This window comes from Mus caroli, unplaced genomic scaffold, assembly GCF_978045245.1.
Source record: "Mus caroli unplaced genomic scaffold, Mus_caroli_1 scaffold_2, whole genome shotgun sequence".
Lineage (NCBI taxonomy): Eukaryota > Metazoa > Chordata > Mammalia > Rodentia > Muridae > Mus > Mus caroli.
The window spans coordinates 57,419,627-57,436,092 of record NW_028227257.1 but is presented as its reverse complement, the minus strand read 5'-3'; the positions used below and the strand labels follow the sequence as shown (position 1 = coordinate 57,436,092).

The 16,466-nt window shown below is 41.7% G+C and overlaps 1 protein-coding gene across 2 annotated transcripts in view; it reads left to right on the top strand.

Annotated features, from left to right (window-relative positions):
- Positions 1–16,466, top strand: part of Sqor (sulfide quinone oxidoreductase) — a 41,518-nt gene that overhangs the window by 19,527 nt on the left and 5,525 nt on the right. For both annotated transcript variants that reach the window (XM_021186216.2, XM_021186226.2), the window contains exons 3-6: positions 1,629–1,799; positions 6,151–6,204; positions 10,723–10,917; positions 12,374–12,583. In XM_021186216.2, coding sequence (XP_021041875.1) covers positions 1,629–1,799; positions 6,151–6,204; positions 10,723–10,917; positions 12,374–12,583 — 630 coding nt within the window. The remainder of the gene's footprint in view (positions 1–1,628; positions 1,800–6,150; positions 6,205–10,722; positions 10,918–12,373; positions 12,584–16,466) is intronic.

Below are 16,466 nucleotides of genomic sequence, written 5' to 3'. Positions count from 1 at the left end.
TGTTCTCCACCCCCATAAAGTCCCAACAATAAACCAAAGTTTGACTGCAGAAACTAATGAGTTTAATAAGGCTACTCAGAGATCACTGGGGAGGGACTTTGAGCAGGAGCATAGGCAATCCTGAAGCAGCTTTACTGCAAGGTCTGCATTCAGCATGGATGATGATTCCCTCTGTATTACAGAGTTCTCTCTCTAGTCCTTACAAACCCTTCCCCGGGATCCCCATGGCCACGTGGAATTAGGGAAGAAATGTGTACAACTAGTTGGGTGGAGTGGCAGATGCTGTATCATGGCTGCCCCACAGTGGGTCTCCTACTGAAGCTTTTCTTTTGCATGTGCATTGCTCTTCTGGGAACAGAGCAATCATTTCCTTCCTTCAGATCCTCACCAGGTCTGACCCTGCTTAGTTTCCAAGATTAGACAAGATCAGGAGCTTTTGGGATGGTATGGCTGTTAGGCTGGGCAATCTTCTTTGTCCTGCCCTGTAAGGAAACACTCATGGGACTTTTCTTGAAAGAGCTTGTCATGTTAAGGCTTTGCTGTGGTTTCATGATTGCTGGAGGTGATGTTTGCAGACCGAAGAAACTCTTGAGCTGATGATTTTGTTCCATTTTCTCTTCAAGACAGACTCACAATTGATGAGCTCTCATAGCTGGAGACCTCTGCCCTCCTCTTTCAGGATCATAGTCATTATTGACCTTAGGGATGTTACAGGCTATTCTTTACCACCCTCTGAGTTCTAGGCTGCTCTGGCTAGCCAATCTACCCAAATTCCAGAAACATTTTGGCAATATGGAGAGTTTTGGTTTCTTGGTCCACCCAATGAGTGAATTCTCACAAGCCATTAAGTTTATCTACCCTTTGCTCTGAGCCCAGAACAATGAATCAAATTAATGTAGATTGGGGCAGTGATCAGGTGCAAAGTAAGTAAATAAATAAATTAATGAAAAAAAAAAAGACTATCTGAAGCAAGATCATTGCAAAAGACCATGAGAATTTGTGTCTTGTGCTATTGGCTTTGGGTATAGAACTTCTGAGAAAGAAAGGACAGATGAACCAGAAGCATCTGCAGTCCTTTGTGGGATCATAGTTTAAAAATAATGAGGTTTTGATAACCCCTAGAAATGCCAGTGAGCTTCCAGACTCTCCATAATCCTCACATTCTTTCAAGGAACCATGGATTACTTTTAGATTTAATTTTCTTTACTATCTATGTACATAAATTATATACATAAGTAGGTATAAATTATCTATCTATCTATCTATCTATCTATCTATCTATCTATCTATCTATCTACCTACCTACCTACCTACCTACCTAACCACCTATCTAACAAAACATCAAGTCAGCTTTTAGCAATAAATAATTGTGGCAAATTCAGTAGTCATTAAAGACAGCTCATCATTTTGTTTTGTTGGTCTTGGAATTATTCTTGGTTGGTAACAATCTTCCAGAGTTATGGTAGTAGAAGACAGAAGAGTTGGGGATTAACCCTCTGCTGACTTCCCTATGCAGTGCTCTAAGGGTCAGGAAGGAATGATTGCGAATCTAGCTGAAATAACTTCAACTAAAATGCTTTAGATAAGGCTCATATGGAAACAAGATTCCTTAATATTTTGTTTTGCAGAGGCACTTCTACCAGCCAATCTGGACACTAGTGGGTGCGGGTGCCAAAGAGTTGTCCTTGTCAGTCCGTTCCACACTGAGTGTGATTCCATCCGGAGTGCAGTGGATTCAAGATAGAGTGGCAGAACTGAACCCAGATGAGAACTGTATCCGCACAGACAGTGGCAAGGAGGTAACCATTGGGGCTGCTGGGCTTTCTTGTTATCTGGGAGTGGCATAGCCATTTCCAAGCTGCACACCCTCAGAATGGAAGCTGGCACAGATGCCCATGTTTGTGTTTACAGCTGTGTGTTAAAAGCTGCATGACATGGCAGTGTATAGTATATGGAATAGGTGGAAGGATTAAGTGGTTTTGAACATTCACTGTGTGATACGGTGGACCTCATTGATTAGTACAGCATCTCCAGACTGAATTTTTGTTGAACAAATGTTATTTCTATGTATTGAAATAGCAGCTGCGTTTTCCCTTCCCTTTGAAGTAAGCTAGTATTTCTAACTGACATCTGGCTTTCCATAGGAGGCGAGTTTTGGGAAATATCTACCCAAGTCACAGTCCAGGCATCCTTCCAGACAGTTAGGAGAGTCATGTGACTAAGGTTTGTCCCAGCACTAAGGGGACCAATGCTGCCAGAGGAGAGGTTCAGCAGTGCTTAGCACTAGTTAGAGGTAACCTTCTACATGAGACCAACAAAGTTTTCAATAACTGTTTCCTCCATATTTGACAGATCCATTGAAGTACAATGGTGAGACCACAGGCTCAGTATCAAGCTGCAATTTCATGTTTTCTATCTGCTGCTGAGCCCAGAACTGCAGCTGCCAATCAGTTCATCAGGGAACTCACCCTTGCCACAGGTCCCTCCTCAGTGAGCTTGTTGTACAAAAGCCATACCTTCCCTTACATCACAGGTCACCCCCAGAGGATGAAGGTTCCATTTTCTTCTCGCAGTCCTAGAACTAGCAAGGACCTCAGCAATGCTTGCTGGATGAGTGAATCTACAAACACTTTCAGCTGCTTGTGAAAAAATCGAGTTTTATCCAAGTAGACAGATAATAAAATCAGTCCTGATCTGTACTCTGTGCCATCCAGACAGTCGATACCTTGAATGTCTTGGTTCTGTAGGGAAGCCAACCATTAGAGGGCCTGGGATCTGTGGTGATGTCCTAAAGGGGAAACACAGGCACTCTGTAAAGGAAGGATACTTTGCTCCACACATACCTTGGTGGTTTTATCAAAGTGTAATATCGATTATTTGTAAGGACTGGGCACGACAAGCTTATGGGAGGGAGGTTAATGAAAGAATAAAGCCCTGCTAGAAAGAACACAACAGCAACATCAACATCAACAAAACAAAACAAAACAAAACAAAACAACCCCTGCCCTGACCCCCCCAAAAAACCCAAAAGGTTCAAGCCTTTTGAACCAAGTTCCAAGTCTGCTGACCCAAACCCAAAGGAACAGCAAAGCTTGTAGACTTGCCATTTGAGTAATTCCAGAGAACGGCAGAGACCTTGCCAGAAGGCTTAATATGGACAAAGATTCTCATTTTGTAAATGAGGTCGGGGTGGGGACAGGGAGAGAGATCCTGATGCTAAGAACCTAGTAAATCAGCAGCCAAACCCTTGCAACACTCCAGGCTCACCAACTAAATAACTGTCACATAGTAATTTAGAAAGAGAAGGGTGCCAACAAAAGGTTCAAAGATGACAAACCCACCCTCAGCCAGCTACTAAGCTGTGCTGGCTCATACTGAACATGCAGGCCACATTTCCCCCTTTAATGTTCTTTAGAAAACAGTAACAACACTTCCTGAGCTTGCACCTGTGCAAAACACAGCTCTAAGTGCTTTACAGGTTTCCGCTCATTGAGTGCTCAAAGCAGCTCACCAAGGCAGGTACCGTTCCCATTTCACAAATGAAACCGAGACGTGCCTTCCTTACAAGTATTTACTACCCACTTTCTATGTCCTAGATGCTAGTCTGAAGACTGAACTTAACAACGAGAGAGTTTATCTCCTCCAGGAACGCAGTCTGATGGGAAAGATAAGGGTTTTAGGTAATAACACAAGAAATTATTAAGTCACAGCATGACAAGAACCAGTCAGGCTTGTTAGGTCGAGGAAGGCTTGCCTAAAGGAGTTCTTTCTTAGTTAAAGAGTTAGTAGGCATTAATTAGGGTTAGAGGTAGGAGCTACATGCAAATGCCTTGGGGGCAGTGAGGGAGTATTGGGGGAAATGAGCCAGTGTGGCTAGAATACGAGGGATAGGAAGGAAAACACTGGAGTTCAGAGAAGAAATAAGGCTTGTGGTCTAGAACACAGACTCCCAAGGCAAGGGCATCAGAGAGACAGGCTAGGTCATAGCAGTGCCCACAAGTCCACTTTTATTCTGGTGTCTGTGACAGGAGACAGGATACTAAGAATAGAAGGATTTGGTAAATTGAATCCTGTTTGCTAAAGAACACTGATTAATTTATGCAGTCTGAAGAAGGCTCTCGAGGGACCTGCTACAAAATTAAAACTTGAACTTAAAGGCTCCCATCTGTGGTGAAAATTGCTAAGTGGGTGACAAGAATCATAATTCCAAAAGACTCAGACAGAGTGGGAGGATGGATTAAAACCAACCAGATATGTACTGATTTCTGATGCCATCCGCCTGGGCAGTGCTATGCTCAGTGAGGTCCTAGAAGAACCTTACCAGATTCCCCAACTTTTTCCTCAACCTCACAACAGCGCTCTAAAGTTTCCCCAAGTTTCTGAGTCTTAGAAGTCACAAATGATACATGGTCAGACATCTACTGGGGCTCTCATTCTTCAGAGATGTAATAAATTTATAATCCTCAAGACAATGAACCCCATTACAAAGACACTGAGGAATCCCCAGATCTCCAAGAGATCCACTCAGTGAGGCAGGCCTGGCTGCTGTATCAGCAGGGAGAGGCCTGCTGATCTATGAGCAAAAGACTGCCAGGTAAACAAGCCATGAAAACAAAGGGTAATGATATGCAATTTAATCTGGTTTCCTGGAGATACCAAGGAAACGAAGGAAGTACTGAGCTAACACCAGAGGAACAACAATATATAAGCCTTTAGTTTCTTAGAAAAACATATGCACATATATTTACTTATATGAGCTTATATGTATGCCTTTCTGCTTTTGGGTAAGATTAAGAGCAGCTTTACACTCTTCCAGGACAGGAAAGCCTGACTTGAGCAGGGATCACATAGAATTGTGAATTGACCTTGAATTCAACATGAATCTGCACTACGCTGATATTACTGAAAAAGGCAAACACAGCGCCTGACTATGGGAGAGAACAGTCCTGCTGTTTCTCGGCCATTCTGTTGTGTCCCCATGCCTTCTTCCCGGGTATTTTGTTTATAATAGCATTAATAACCCAAGTGGTATTCCAGGTAAGGCAAAATACCAGACTCCTGACACTCCTCATGCCCTTCAATGGCTGTTTTCCCTATAAAGCCAAGAGTGTCAAGCTGTTGACTCTGTGGACAAAGTATACAGATCTGGATAGTCCCCCCACCCCCACCATTAACCTTGATAAACTTTTTAAAAAATGGAACTAAAATTATTCCTTCATATGTGTATGTATTCGTACAACCAGCATTGTTGAGTTCCTTTCTAGGTTCTAGGACTGCAAGAAGAAACAATCTTTATCCTCTGGGAGTGTTCTGTGAAGGGAGGGAGGGCATGACCTCTGTATCACATGCTTACTGCCAAAAAGCATTATGGGTGCTATGCTAAGGGAGCTCTGGCATAAGTAAGAGGCATAAGGAAACCTGGACACACTGAAGTCAAGTCTCTTTTATGGTAAAGTGGGTCCTCTTCAACAACCTCTCCTGGATAGAGTGGAACATTCTCAGGCCTTGGTGCCTACTCTTTTCAACTGGGGTTTGCTCTGCATGCTGCCTGTCCTTTTTAGTATAATCTGAGATCAAGGAGATTCCCATCCATATCTCCTTGGTGGGCTCCTGGGTCTTATCTAATTGCTTTCTCTGTTTAGCTTTTTAAAAGGATGTTCTTACACTTCGATCTTACAGTTTCTCCCACTATATCTTCCCCTTGATCCTAAACATGCATGCTCATTACCATATTTATGGCTATCATTGTCTTCATCATGAACAACCACAATCCCTATTTGAATCATTAAACATAAACAATTGTATAACACACTTTTCGGTGACCTTTGAAGAAAGTTTCCCAATTGTGATATTGGTTCAGTTTGATCAGATTCATAAAATTATGATATATCATAAAAACAATCATATTCTAAAGATGATTGCCTATAATCTGAGATTAGGAAGTTGTTCTTAGTAGGTTCTAAGGCCGAAGATTTTTGAAACAGTGAGATGTGAGGCAACAGAAAGGGAAGAAGGGTGGTGAGCTGTGGGGCATATCCACCCCTGCCTACCCTGTCCACCACCATCTACCTGGGGACACTCGTGGTGACAGATGGAGGCTTATTTTTGAGCATTGGTCTAACATTATATATTTTTTGGTTTGTGTTGTAGATCTTCTACAGATACCTTATCATCGCTCTTGGAATCCAGCTGGACTATGAGAAGGTACAGTCTTCAGTTATACTGTGTATACTGCTGTGTTATACCCTCCAATTAATGCTAAGACAAAACTAAGATACAGTATTCTTTCCTTACATTCATTAGCAATTGGGAAATGACAGGGAAATGGTTCTGAGATACCCATCTACCCCCAAGTCTAGCTTATTTCTCAGAGTCTTTTCTTTATGATGCAAAAAGTCTTCTCTAAGATTCTGCCAATGGTAACAGTGTGTTTTAGCTTTAAGTTTAAGTACAGTTCAGTATGTCTGTGCCCTGATCGTGTTCCTGGCAGAAACAAGCTCTTTCCGAACTCACAGGAAGCCTGCCTTGTTATGCAGTGCTGAGCTGGCCACACAAAAGAATTGGCTTTCCTCTGCAAATCAGATCTAGCTTGTGAATTCTTAAGTGGACTGTAACAGCAAAACACAGCTATTAGTTCATCAGACTCTGGAAGCATGTTTAGGTTTTACTGTATAGAGACTTGAGTATCTTGGGTATGAAGTGACTAACACAGTATAAATGATACTTGGAAGTTTCTTAGATGTGTTTTCAGCAGGCCAAGGAACTACAAGTTCCCTGAGAACTGTGAGATTGAAGTTGATTTTCCCAAAACACTTTAGAGTAGTTCATTTGTGTTTGTGACTCCCAGAAGTATTTAGGGGATGGTAGACAAATAGTTACAGCACATAAAGCCTGGTGCTCACACAGGCTGCAGATCCATGATCCCAGCTCATAGAGGTGGCTCATGGAAGGTCTTTGGGGTGTGTTTATATGTGAAGAATTATGACATGCCTGGGGTGTGGGGAAGGTAGTGGAGATGTGTTGGGATATGTTATATGAAGGTTCTCTTGAGGTTCTGTGCCTTATAAGGAGGGAGGAAAAAGCCAGGATTGGGAGTTTGTATCCCCTCTTTTTCTAAACAAATACATTAATTATTATTATTATTTGGAATAGCAGCAACTATTACATTTCGGATACCTGATGCATACGGGAAACTGAGTATGTTATACATTGTATATAAGTATACAATAATCCCAATATATAGCTACTTTATCTTCACTCTCAGTTTTATTTATTTATTTATTTATTTTTATTGGGTATTTATTTCATTTACATTTCCAATGCTATCCCAAAAGTCCCCCACACGATCCCCCACCCACTCCCCCACCCACCTACTCCCACTTCTTGGCCCTGTCATTCCCCTGTACTGAAGCATATAAAGTTTGCACGACCAATGGGCCTCTCTTTTCAATGATGGCCAACTAGGCCATTTTCTGATTCATATGCAGCTAGAGACACGAGCTCCGGGGGGTACTGGTTAGTTCATATTGTTGTTCCACCTATAGGATTGCAGATCCCTTTTAGCTCCTTGGGTACTTTCTCTAGCTCCTCCATTGGGGGCCCTGTGATCCATCCAATAGCTGACTGGGAGCATCCACTTCTGTGTTTGCTAGACCCCTGCATAGTCTCACAAGAGACAGCTCTATCTGGGTCCTTTCAGCAAAATCTTGCTAGTGTATGCAATGGTGTCAGCGTTTGGAAGCTGATTATGGGATAGATCCCTGGATATGGCAGTCTCTAGATGGTCCATCCTTTCGTCACAGCTCCAAACTTTGTCTCTGTAACTCCTTCCATGGGTGTTTTGTTCCTAATTCTAAGAAGGGGCAAAGTGTCCACACTTTGGTCTTTGTTCTTCTTGAGTTTCATGCGTTTAGCAAATTGTATCTTATATCTTGGGTATCCTAAGTTTCTGGGCTAATATCCACTTATCAGTGAGTACATATTGTGTGAGTTCCTTTGTGATTGTGTTACCTCACTCAGGATGATGCCATCCAGGTCCATCCATTTGCCTAGGAATTTCATAAATTCATACTTTTTAATAGCTGAGTAGTACTCCATTGTGTAAATGTACCACATTTTCTGTATCCATTCCTCTGTTGAGGGGCATCTGGGAAAAGCCTCGAAGATATGGGTACAGGGGAAAAATTCCTGAATAGAACAGCAATAGCTTGTGCTGTAAGATTGAGAATCGACTAATGGGACCTCATAAAGTTGCAAAGCTTCTGCAAGGCAAAAGACACCGTCAATAAGACAAAAAGACCACCAACAGATTGGGAAAGGATCTTTACCTATCCTAAATCAGAGAGGGCACTAATGTCCAACATATAAAAAGAACTCAAGAAGGTGGAGTCCAGAAAATCTAATAACCCCATTAAAAATGGGGCTCAGAGCTAAACAAAGAATTCTCACCTGAGGAATACCGAATGGCTGAGAAGCACCTGAAAAAATGTTCAACATCCTTAATCAACAGGGAAATGCAAATCAAAACAACCCTGAGATTCCACCTCACACCAGTCAGAATGGCTAAGATCAAAAATTCAGGTGACAACAGATGCTGGTGAGGATGTGGAGAAAGAGGAACATTCCTCCATTGTTGGTGGGATTGCAAGCTGGTACAACCACTCTGGAAATCAGTCTGGATGTTCCTCAGAAAATTGGACATAGTACTACTGGAGGATCCCGCAATACCTCTCCTGGGCATATACCCAGAAGATGTTCACTCTCAGTTTTTAAAGGCAGCCATTACTATGGAATCATCGCTACATATCAACAATGAATTCTAATTATGTCTGTGCTAATACTCATATGCTTTCTTGTTCTGGACTGCTCCAAATTTACCCTTTAGCAACTGTACCTCTATGTACTCCCTATCAGCTTTTATAAACCATGTATGGGAAACCATGTATGTAGTTGTAACCTCTAAGTGTCTCACATTTCTCTGGCCGTATTTAAGTCTAAAAAATAAAGAGTATAAAAGTATGCATAAATATACTGATGAGGAAAAAAAAAGATGCAAAGGATTAATCTTTTACAGATTCTGGTGAGGAAGGTCTTTTTCCTCCATCTTATAAGTGAAGAAACTGAGGCTAAGAGAATATAACTTGACTGTGGCTAGCGCACTACTGGGTACCCGTTGCTTGAAAATTCTAGAAAGCTTCCCAAGTGAATGTAAAGCAAAAAAGAAGCTAATCACCTGTAGATACAGGATCCCTGTGGATCACCTGCAGATACAGGATGGTTTCTATCAGGCTGGATCTCCACTCTGCCTGTTGGCTGTATGGGGCTCTCATGCTTGATGCAGACTGTCTGTCCCTGCCCTTTCTCATGCCAGCTCCACTGAGTGTCTTCAGCATGGTGTCCTGCTCACTGCCCTGTCTCGAGGGACAGACAGGATAGTCCTCAGCCTCCCTCTGTACTATCAAAGGGCAATTCATTTCTTCTCTTCCCTGATGCTCATGTGTCTCCTCTCTGCTCTCATCTTTTTGCCCCTGAAAGCAACAACGGTGGATGAGGGAGCATAAAACACACTTCATCACCACTCCGAACTTCCAGGAAGGAGTCTGGCTGCCAGGTTATGGCACCCTTTCTCTTAACAGTGGCTTTTAAGTACAAGGTAATGTACTCAGTTACAACACTGTTAAGTAGAAAAGGTGGGACGGAACCCAGGACTTAAATATTCCAAAGTCCATGCCTTCATTGCCTACTTTACATCTCACCCAGAGTTTTATCTGCACAACCCAAGAGGTTAATTTTAGTCTTTTGCTATTGGCGTCATGGATGAACAGCTCTTGGTCATTCCCTGCCTCTCCTCAGAAAGCCAAGTGGTTTTCCTGAAGGCAGTTTTGGCTGGCATCCTGTCCTCACTCTGGAGGTGGGAAGAGCTGTATCCCAACTACAGCCTCTTGTCCAGGGAGGTGGGAAGTGGGTTCTTCAGAGCTGAGCCCATTCTGCAGCTTGACAGGTGACTTCAGGGGCCACTGCTGTGGTTTGATCCTCTCATTTGCCTGTCTGTTCTGTGCCTGAGTACAGGGGGAGCTGATGCTACTGTCAGCTGATGCTATGTCTGAAGGGCTATAGAAAAGGAAAAGAACAAGGGCTCCAAAAAGCATTGGCATAGCTTTGTTTTTTTTTTAAAATATGCAAATTTGCTTTAATCTTTGATAAATGGTAAATTTGCATGTATACCACAAAAGAAATGTACTTATTTTTTAATTTTGTGAATTAGCATGAATCATAATGAGGAGATCTCAATGTGTTTTGATATCCTGATCTACATTATTAGGCCTCTTCTTTCCATAAAATACTCCTTCCTTAGGTCTTCATGTCCGGTAGACTACATTATTTCTCTTCCCTTCCTATCCCTTTCTTATGGCCTCTTCCTTTTCTCTTATAACTTGTTTTCCACTTACTTGATGTATGCACACATGTGTGCATACTCACACACACACACACACACACACACACAAACATAAGTTTAAATCTATAATAGGCATATGAGAAAAATGTTATTTGCTTTTCTGAGTTGAAGTATTTTGCTTAATACAACGATCTACATTATATTAATTTTCTACAAATGTCATGATTTAATTCTTCTTCATGGCTGAGTAAAATTTTATTATCTATATGTCTCACACTTTTAAATCTATCGTTTTAAAAAACATATTTCCTTGTGTTTGGTTGCAGATTAAAGGACTACCTGAAGGCTTTGCTTATCCCAAAATAGGGTCCAATTACTCAGTGAAGACAGTGGAGAAGACATGGAAGGCCCTGCAGGATTTCAAGGAAGGCAATGCCCTTTTCACCTTCCCAAACACTCCGGTGAAGTGTGCTGGTGCCCCCCAGAAGATCATGTACCTATCAGAAGCCTACTTCAGGAAGGTACGGCTCCTCGTCAGGACAGAGTCGACAAGGGCAGGTGCCAATTGAGCACCTGCCACGAATCCACTTTTATCTCTGCCATGTGACCTTTCTGTTTCTCAGAGTTTTGTTTCATTTGAACACAGTTACATAGCTGGATGTAGAGACCACTCACTATGCATATTCTTTCACGAAGCTGAAGCTGTTCTCACAAATTAGAAGAGGTTTTTCTATAGACTTAAAAAATATGGTGACAACCATACTGTATATACAAATGAAGTATACCATTTAAAGCTGTGTAAAAGCTCATTGGCAAACTATGCTAGTGATTGTCCAAATACTTTAATATTTGTAGTTAGGCCATTAATGATTTTTTTCCTTTTTCAAATAAAGCTTTTATTCTTTAATGCAAGGGGTATACACCTATAGGCAAAATACAATCCCTATTTTGTTGCTTTTGAAAACAAACTAAAAACAAAGAAACAAAAAACCCCAAGTTGTTTGTATAATGGGAACAAAGGGATCTGGTAAATCTTTTTTAGGTAATATAGATATTTTTAGATAGTGCATTTAGATAGTATAGACCATTTGTGAACACTATTCATGTTGAACACAAATTATCAGTGCACTGAGCATGAACACTTTATGTTAATATAAAATGTTCTTATTTTGGAAGTGAGGATGAGAGAAAGAACACTTTAACAAAGGCTTCTTGTAGGCCATTAATTACAAACTACACATATATACATTTATAAATTACATATATAAATCACACACATATGTATATGTGTGTGTATATATACATCCATATCCATATCCATATCCATATCCATGTATATAGTAACTGCCAATTGCTTTCACTCAGGCTCAAGGTTATGAGTATTTTTTGGCTTTTAATATGTTGTGTATTTGCAAAAAGGCAAAATGCCAATTTTAAAGGTAAAAAAATGTTCACATGGAGTTTTAGATCTTCTGTAAAGAGGTTTTGCTTTTTGTAATGAGGGCCAGGGGAGGTTTGCCCAAACACCTTCTGTGTGAGAGCAGATGGTTGCCAGTGGCGTATACCTGGTGTCAGGAAGTGGGGGCTGTTTCTGCTCTCCCTACACTTTACTGAGGTATGATATTATGTTCACTGAGGCATAGTTTGGCTGGAGCCATGGCAGGACTCAAAGTGACTTGTGCTGCTATAAAAGGACAGGAAGGGAAAAAGGGGGGGGGGGGGGGAGATGGCCTGAGGACTGTGGGCTGTGTTCTTGGAACCTGGCGCTAGGCATGTGGTCCCATGACTGTAAACTGCAGTGGGTCCTGTGAGGTGGTGAGTTAAGAGACGGGGGTTGGGAGCTTTTGAAGTTCTACCAGCTTGACTTGTGAGAAAATCTCTACAGAGGGTTTTAATTCTGGTCTGGATGAAAAAAAGAGATGAGAAACAAAATGGCGGTTGGATTAATTGTCTGGTTTCCTCTTTGCTTTTTCTTAGACTGGAAAGCGACCCAAGGCAAACATCATCTTCAACACAGCTTTAGGAACAATTTTTGGAGTTAAGAAGTACGCAGATGCCTTGCAGGAGATCATTCGGGAGAGGGACGTCTCTGTCAACTATAAGCACAACCTTATTGAGGTCCGACCTGACAAACAGGAGGCCGTTTTTGAGATCCTGGACAAGCCTGGGGAGACGCATGTGATTCCTGTGAGTGGCGGGTTAAGCTGGTTGCCTGGAGCCTCATCTGCTGCTCTGAGCCGGAGACAGTAGGGCACCTCCCCCGGAACCACCATTGCTACTTGCTGGGGAAGGCTGCTGCTGACAGAGAAGGCGAGGGAACTGAAGAGGGCAAGATGGGAGAGACTGTGTCAGCAGGGAGCCCAGAGGGCCGGTCCGCAGTGATTTTTTTTTTTTTTTTTTGTCTTATTCTTTAACTCCTCTTTCCCTGACACTCAAATTATTTCACTTCTTTTTATTATTTTTATTTTATTTTATTTTATTTTATTTTATTTTATTTTATTGCCTGAAGAGTTTAGGAAGTGCTTCTTCAAATGCCCCGTGAATGTCGAAACCTTTGGTGTGTGAGACACAGGCCTGCTTGTGGACTGGAAGGGAGCTGTGGGTTGCTCCCGACAGACAGGAGTGTTTGCTTTACATCTGTGGAAGAAGCTGTCTTTACACATCCTTCACCTGTGCAAACACCCAACACTTAACTTCCTTCTCAAGGGACTTGGCAGAGCCACCACCTTCCTTGGAAAGATTTCAGCATGTGTTGGGGCTCTGGGTCTTGGGCATCTGTGCCTTTCCCCACAGAGTGAGAATGCTATGTTTATGGAAGAATTACAAAGATTAAGCATAAGATGCAATGGTAATGGAGAATATTTGTCCATTCTATTTTGGTAAGAGCTGTCAGCAGTGAGAAAGCATGAACTAATCACATTGTGCTCTGTCTTTAATGACGATGAGTTCAATAAAAAGGAATTTTGAGTAAACCAAAGATTGGTCTTCTAGACATCAAAAAAATTAAATAAGAACCTTTTCAGCTTAAGCATTTTCTAAAACTCACTGCACCCATTTTTTTTGTTCTTAAACAGAATATATTAAATATCATTAAAATGTTACAGATGGCTCAGGGGCATACTTTAAAAATCCTTTACTTGAAAATATCCTCAAACTTAGAGATGTTCTAAAAACAAAAATAGCAGAAATAAAATTGTGCACATCTTTAGCCAGATTCATGTACAGAATCTTACAGCCTCGCTTTAGCTTTATTATTTGATTTCCCCAGATACAGGTGACAGTCATCATGCATTATTCTCCTGAGCTCTAGATAATTTTTCCAGAAAAACTTCCTAAGATAAGGGTACTTTCTTTCTTTTTTTTTTTTTTATGGTTTTTCGAGACAGGGTTTCTCTGTGTAGCCATGGCTGTCCTGGCACTCACTTTGTAGACCAGGCTGGCCTCGAACTCAGAAATCCGCCTGCCTCTGCCTCCCGAGTGCTGGGATTAAAGGCGTGCGCCACCACGCCCGGCTGAAGGGTACTTTCTTATGTAACCCCAATAGTTAAATTGCTAGTTACTATATGCCTAGTAAATTTGGTAAATACATGATATTTTTATCAACTACATGTATGCAGTTTTGTTGACTGACCCAGTAGCTCTCCAACACTCTTCCGTGTCTAGCACAGTTAGTCTGATGTCTTTTTAGCCTCCATCAATCAGGGATCTTTCCACAACTTTCCTTTCATTTTGGTACAAGATTGCCTTCCTCTCTGCACTTTGTCAAAAATGGAATTTTCCTCACCTCTGGTGATGAGTTTTGCTTTATGAGCATAAGTAACTTGTAGTCCAAGGAGCTCATTGCAAGCATACAGGAGGTCTGGTCTGTTCTGGTCTCTAGTTCAGATAAGGCGTAGTTTCTCCGCTGAATTACTGTCCTTTCTCCTTCTCTTTAGAGAGGCCCTTTCAGATCAAGCATACACTCTACTCTTTTCAGTAACACCCAGACTTGGTACCCACTGAGGAGACTCATCTGCTTGGCTGTCAGTGTGATGATTACAAAATGACTTTTTTTTGACTACAGAATTTCATCCACACTTAGCAGGAAGCCCTTGGCATTTTATTAGCAAGTTCCTTTTCTTTTGTGTTTATCAATTAATTATTGGTATGAACTCATGGCTGCTCATCTTCCCTAATATTTTGTCATTCATTAATGCTCGCATAGTTATTTTTGTTATCAAATTGTCCCAGATTTGGTCAGAAGCTCCAAATTGGTTTCTCTGTCCTTGTGACACAGCTCTTTCTTCTTTTCCCTAGCACTTCTGTGATGTCTGCTCATCTGGTTCTGTCTCCCCCCCAACCCCCCCCCCTCCCCAGGACAGGATCCTCACTGTGAGCAGCTCTCAAGCAGCTGTACCCAAATGAGCCCAACTGGAGTTTTTGTATGGACACTAGTTATCATTTTACACAAGTTGTTGTCAATATTGGTTTTTTGCTTTCCAGCTTTTCTGCCTGTCACAGTTCAGAGGTTTGGAAGGTCCTTCCTCCTCTAGATTTTTAAACTTGTGGCTCCTGATTTTTTTTTTCCTGAAAAACAAGTGAGCCAAAAATTGTGAATTTTACACAAAGCAGAAGTGAATGGGCTTCGAGGGGCTGACTGTCCAAAGCAAACTCCTCTGAGAAAAGTGTGAGCGTGAGCGTGAGCGAAGGAACTTGTTTGTGTGATGTTTTAAAACTGGCTTGCGGCTGAGCTCTGGGAGCTCTGGGAGGCTGCAGGTGGAGAGCTGGGTGGATGGGAGGGGATTTTTCTCTACTAAGTTTGTAGGGGGGGTGCGGTATTTTGTGTCACCTCTGAGTGATAAGATTTCAGCTCAGATATTTCAGTTAAGCAATTAGACTATGAATACCAGAAAGCCCATTGAAGACTTTCAAGGAAGTGCTAGATTCGCCCAGAGAGCTTTTGAAATGTGCTGATTCCTGGGTATCCATAACACACATTTCGATTAATTGGCCTGGAGTGTGGACTGAGGAACTCTGAATTTCAAAAATTACCCTAATGATCCTCATGTTCAACTGAGACTGGGAACGGCCATGTAAGGAATTATATATACCCTAAAGCCTAGTGGTTTTGGATACTTTATTATAGAGAGTGCCTGATCTGGTCCAGGCTTCTCCATGCTCATTAACAAACAGACCTGCTGTCAGGGACTCATGCCCCCAAAAGGCCCCTCAAGGGTATAATGTTCAAGAGCACTAAACATACACAACTCCTTCCTGAGGTTAAATAAGCCTATAGCTAAGAGTCTGAATAAATATAACTCAGTGTTTTGATTTCTGGACCCTCAGTAATTGTTGAGTCCCACAGGACACCAGAGGCTGTTGGCATCCCCTTTATACCTTTACACAATGTTGAGATGGCCTTAACATATAAACACTTTTACCCTAATGAAACATGATTAATGAGTAAATGTGTCCTGAGGCAGACCCGACAAGACATTGAAGTTGCTACATGGGATTGTAAAATAAAACAAATAAAAGGCACAGCCTTCAAAAAGAGGAAGAAAATTACATAAATAAAAACTGAACGAGTGGATGAGACCTCAGCAGGGGTCATCTGGGACAGGCTTTATTTATGTGTTTGGGAAAAGGAAACCCATCTCTGCGTTCAACACTACTTCATACACACTGAATGCTAGACAAGATCTCTCTTTACTGTTCCAGGATGCTGTTAGGGAATTTTATCCCTCAGTTTGTCCTCTCACATTGGTGACTTGGAACGTTTCTTTATGCAGTTTTAGAGTTGAGTCCCTTGGAGCGGTGATGTTTTAACATGATCTTTACAAGTTTCAAGGCTCTAAACATCTCCTTCCAGAATACAACTGAAGAACCAAACCCAGACAGCAATAAGTTGACAGTGGAGGGCCAGAGAAAGTTATAAACAATATATGCCACTCCTCAATTTTTACCAAGACTGGTAGCATCAATGGAGTATTTCAGAACATTAGTGACTTCTACTTCAAAATATTGGGTTCCCCATCTCTCCTATTGAAGGTATTTGTCAACTAAGTTGACAGTGGAGGGCCAGAGAAAG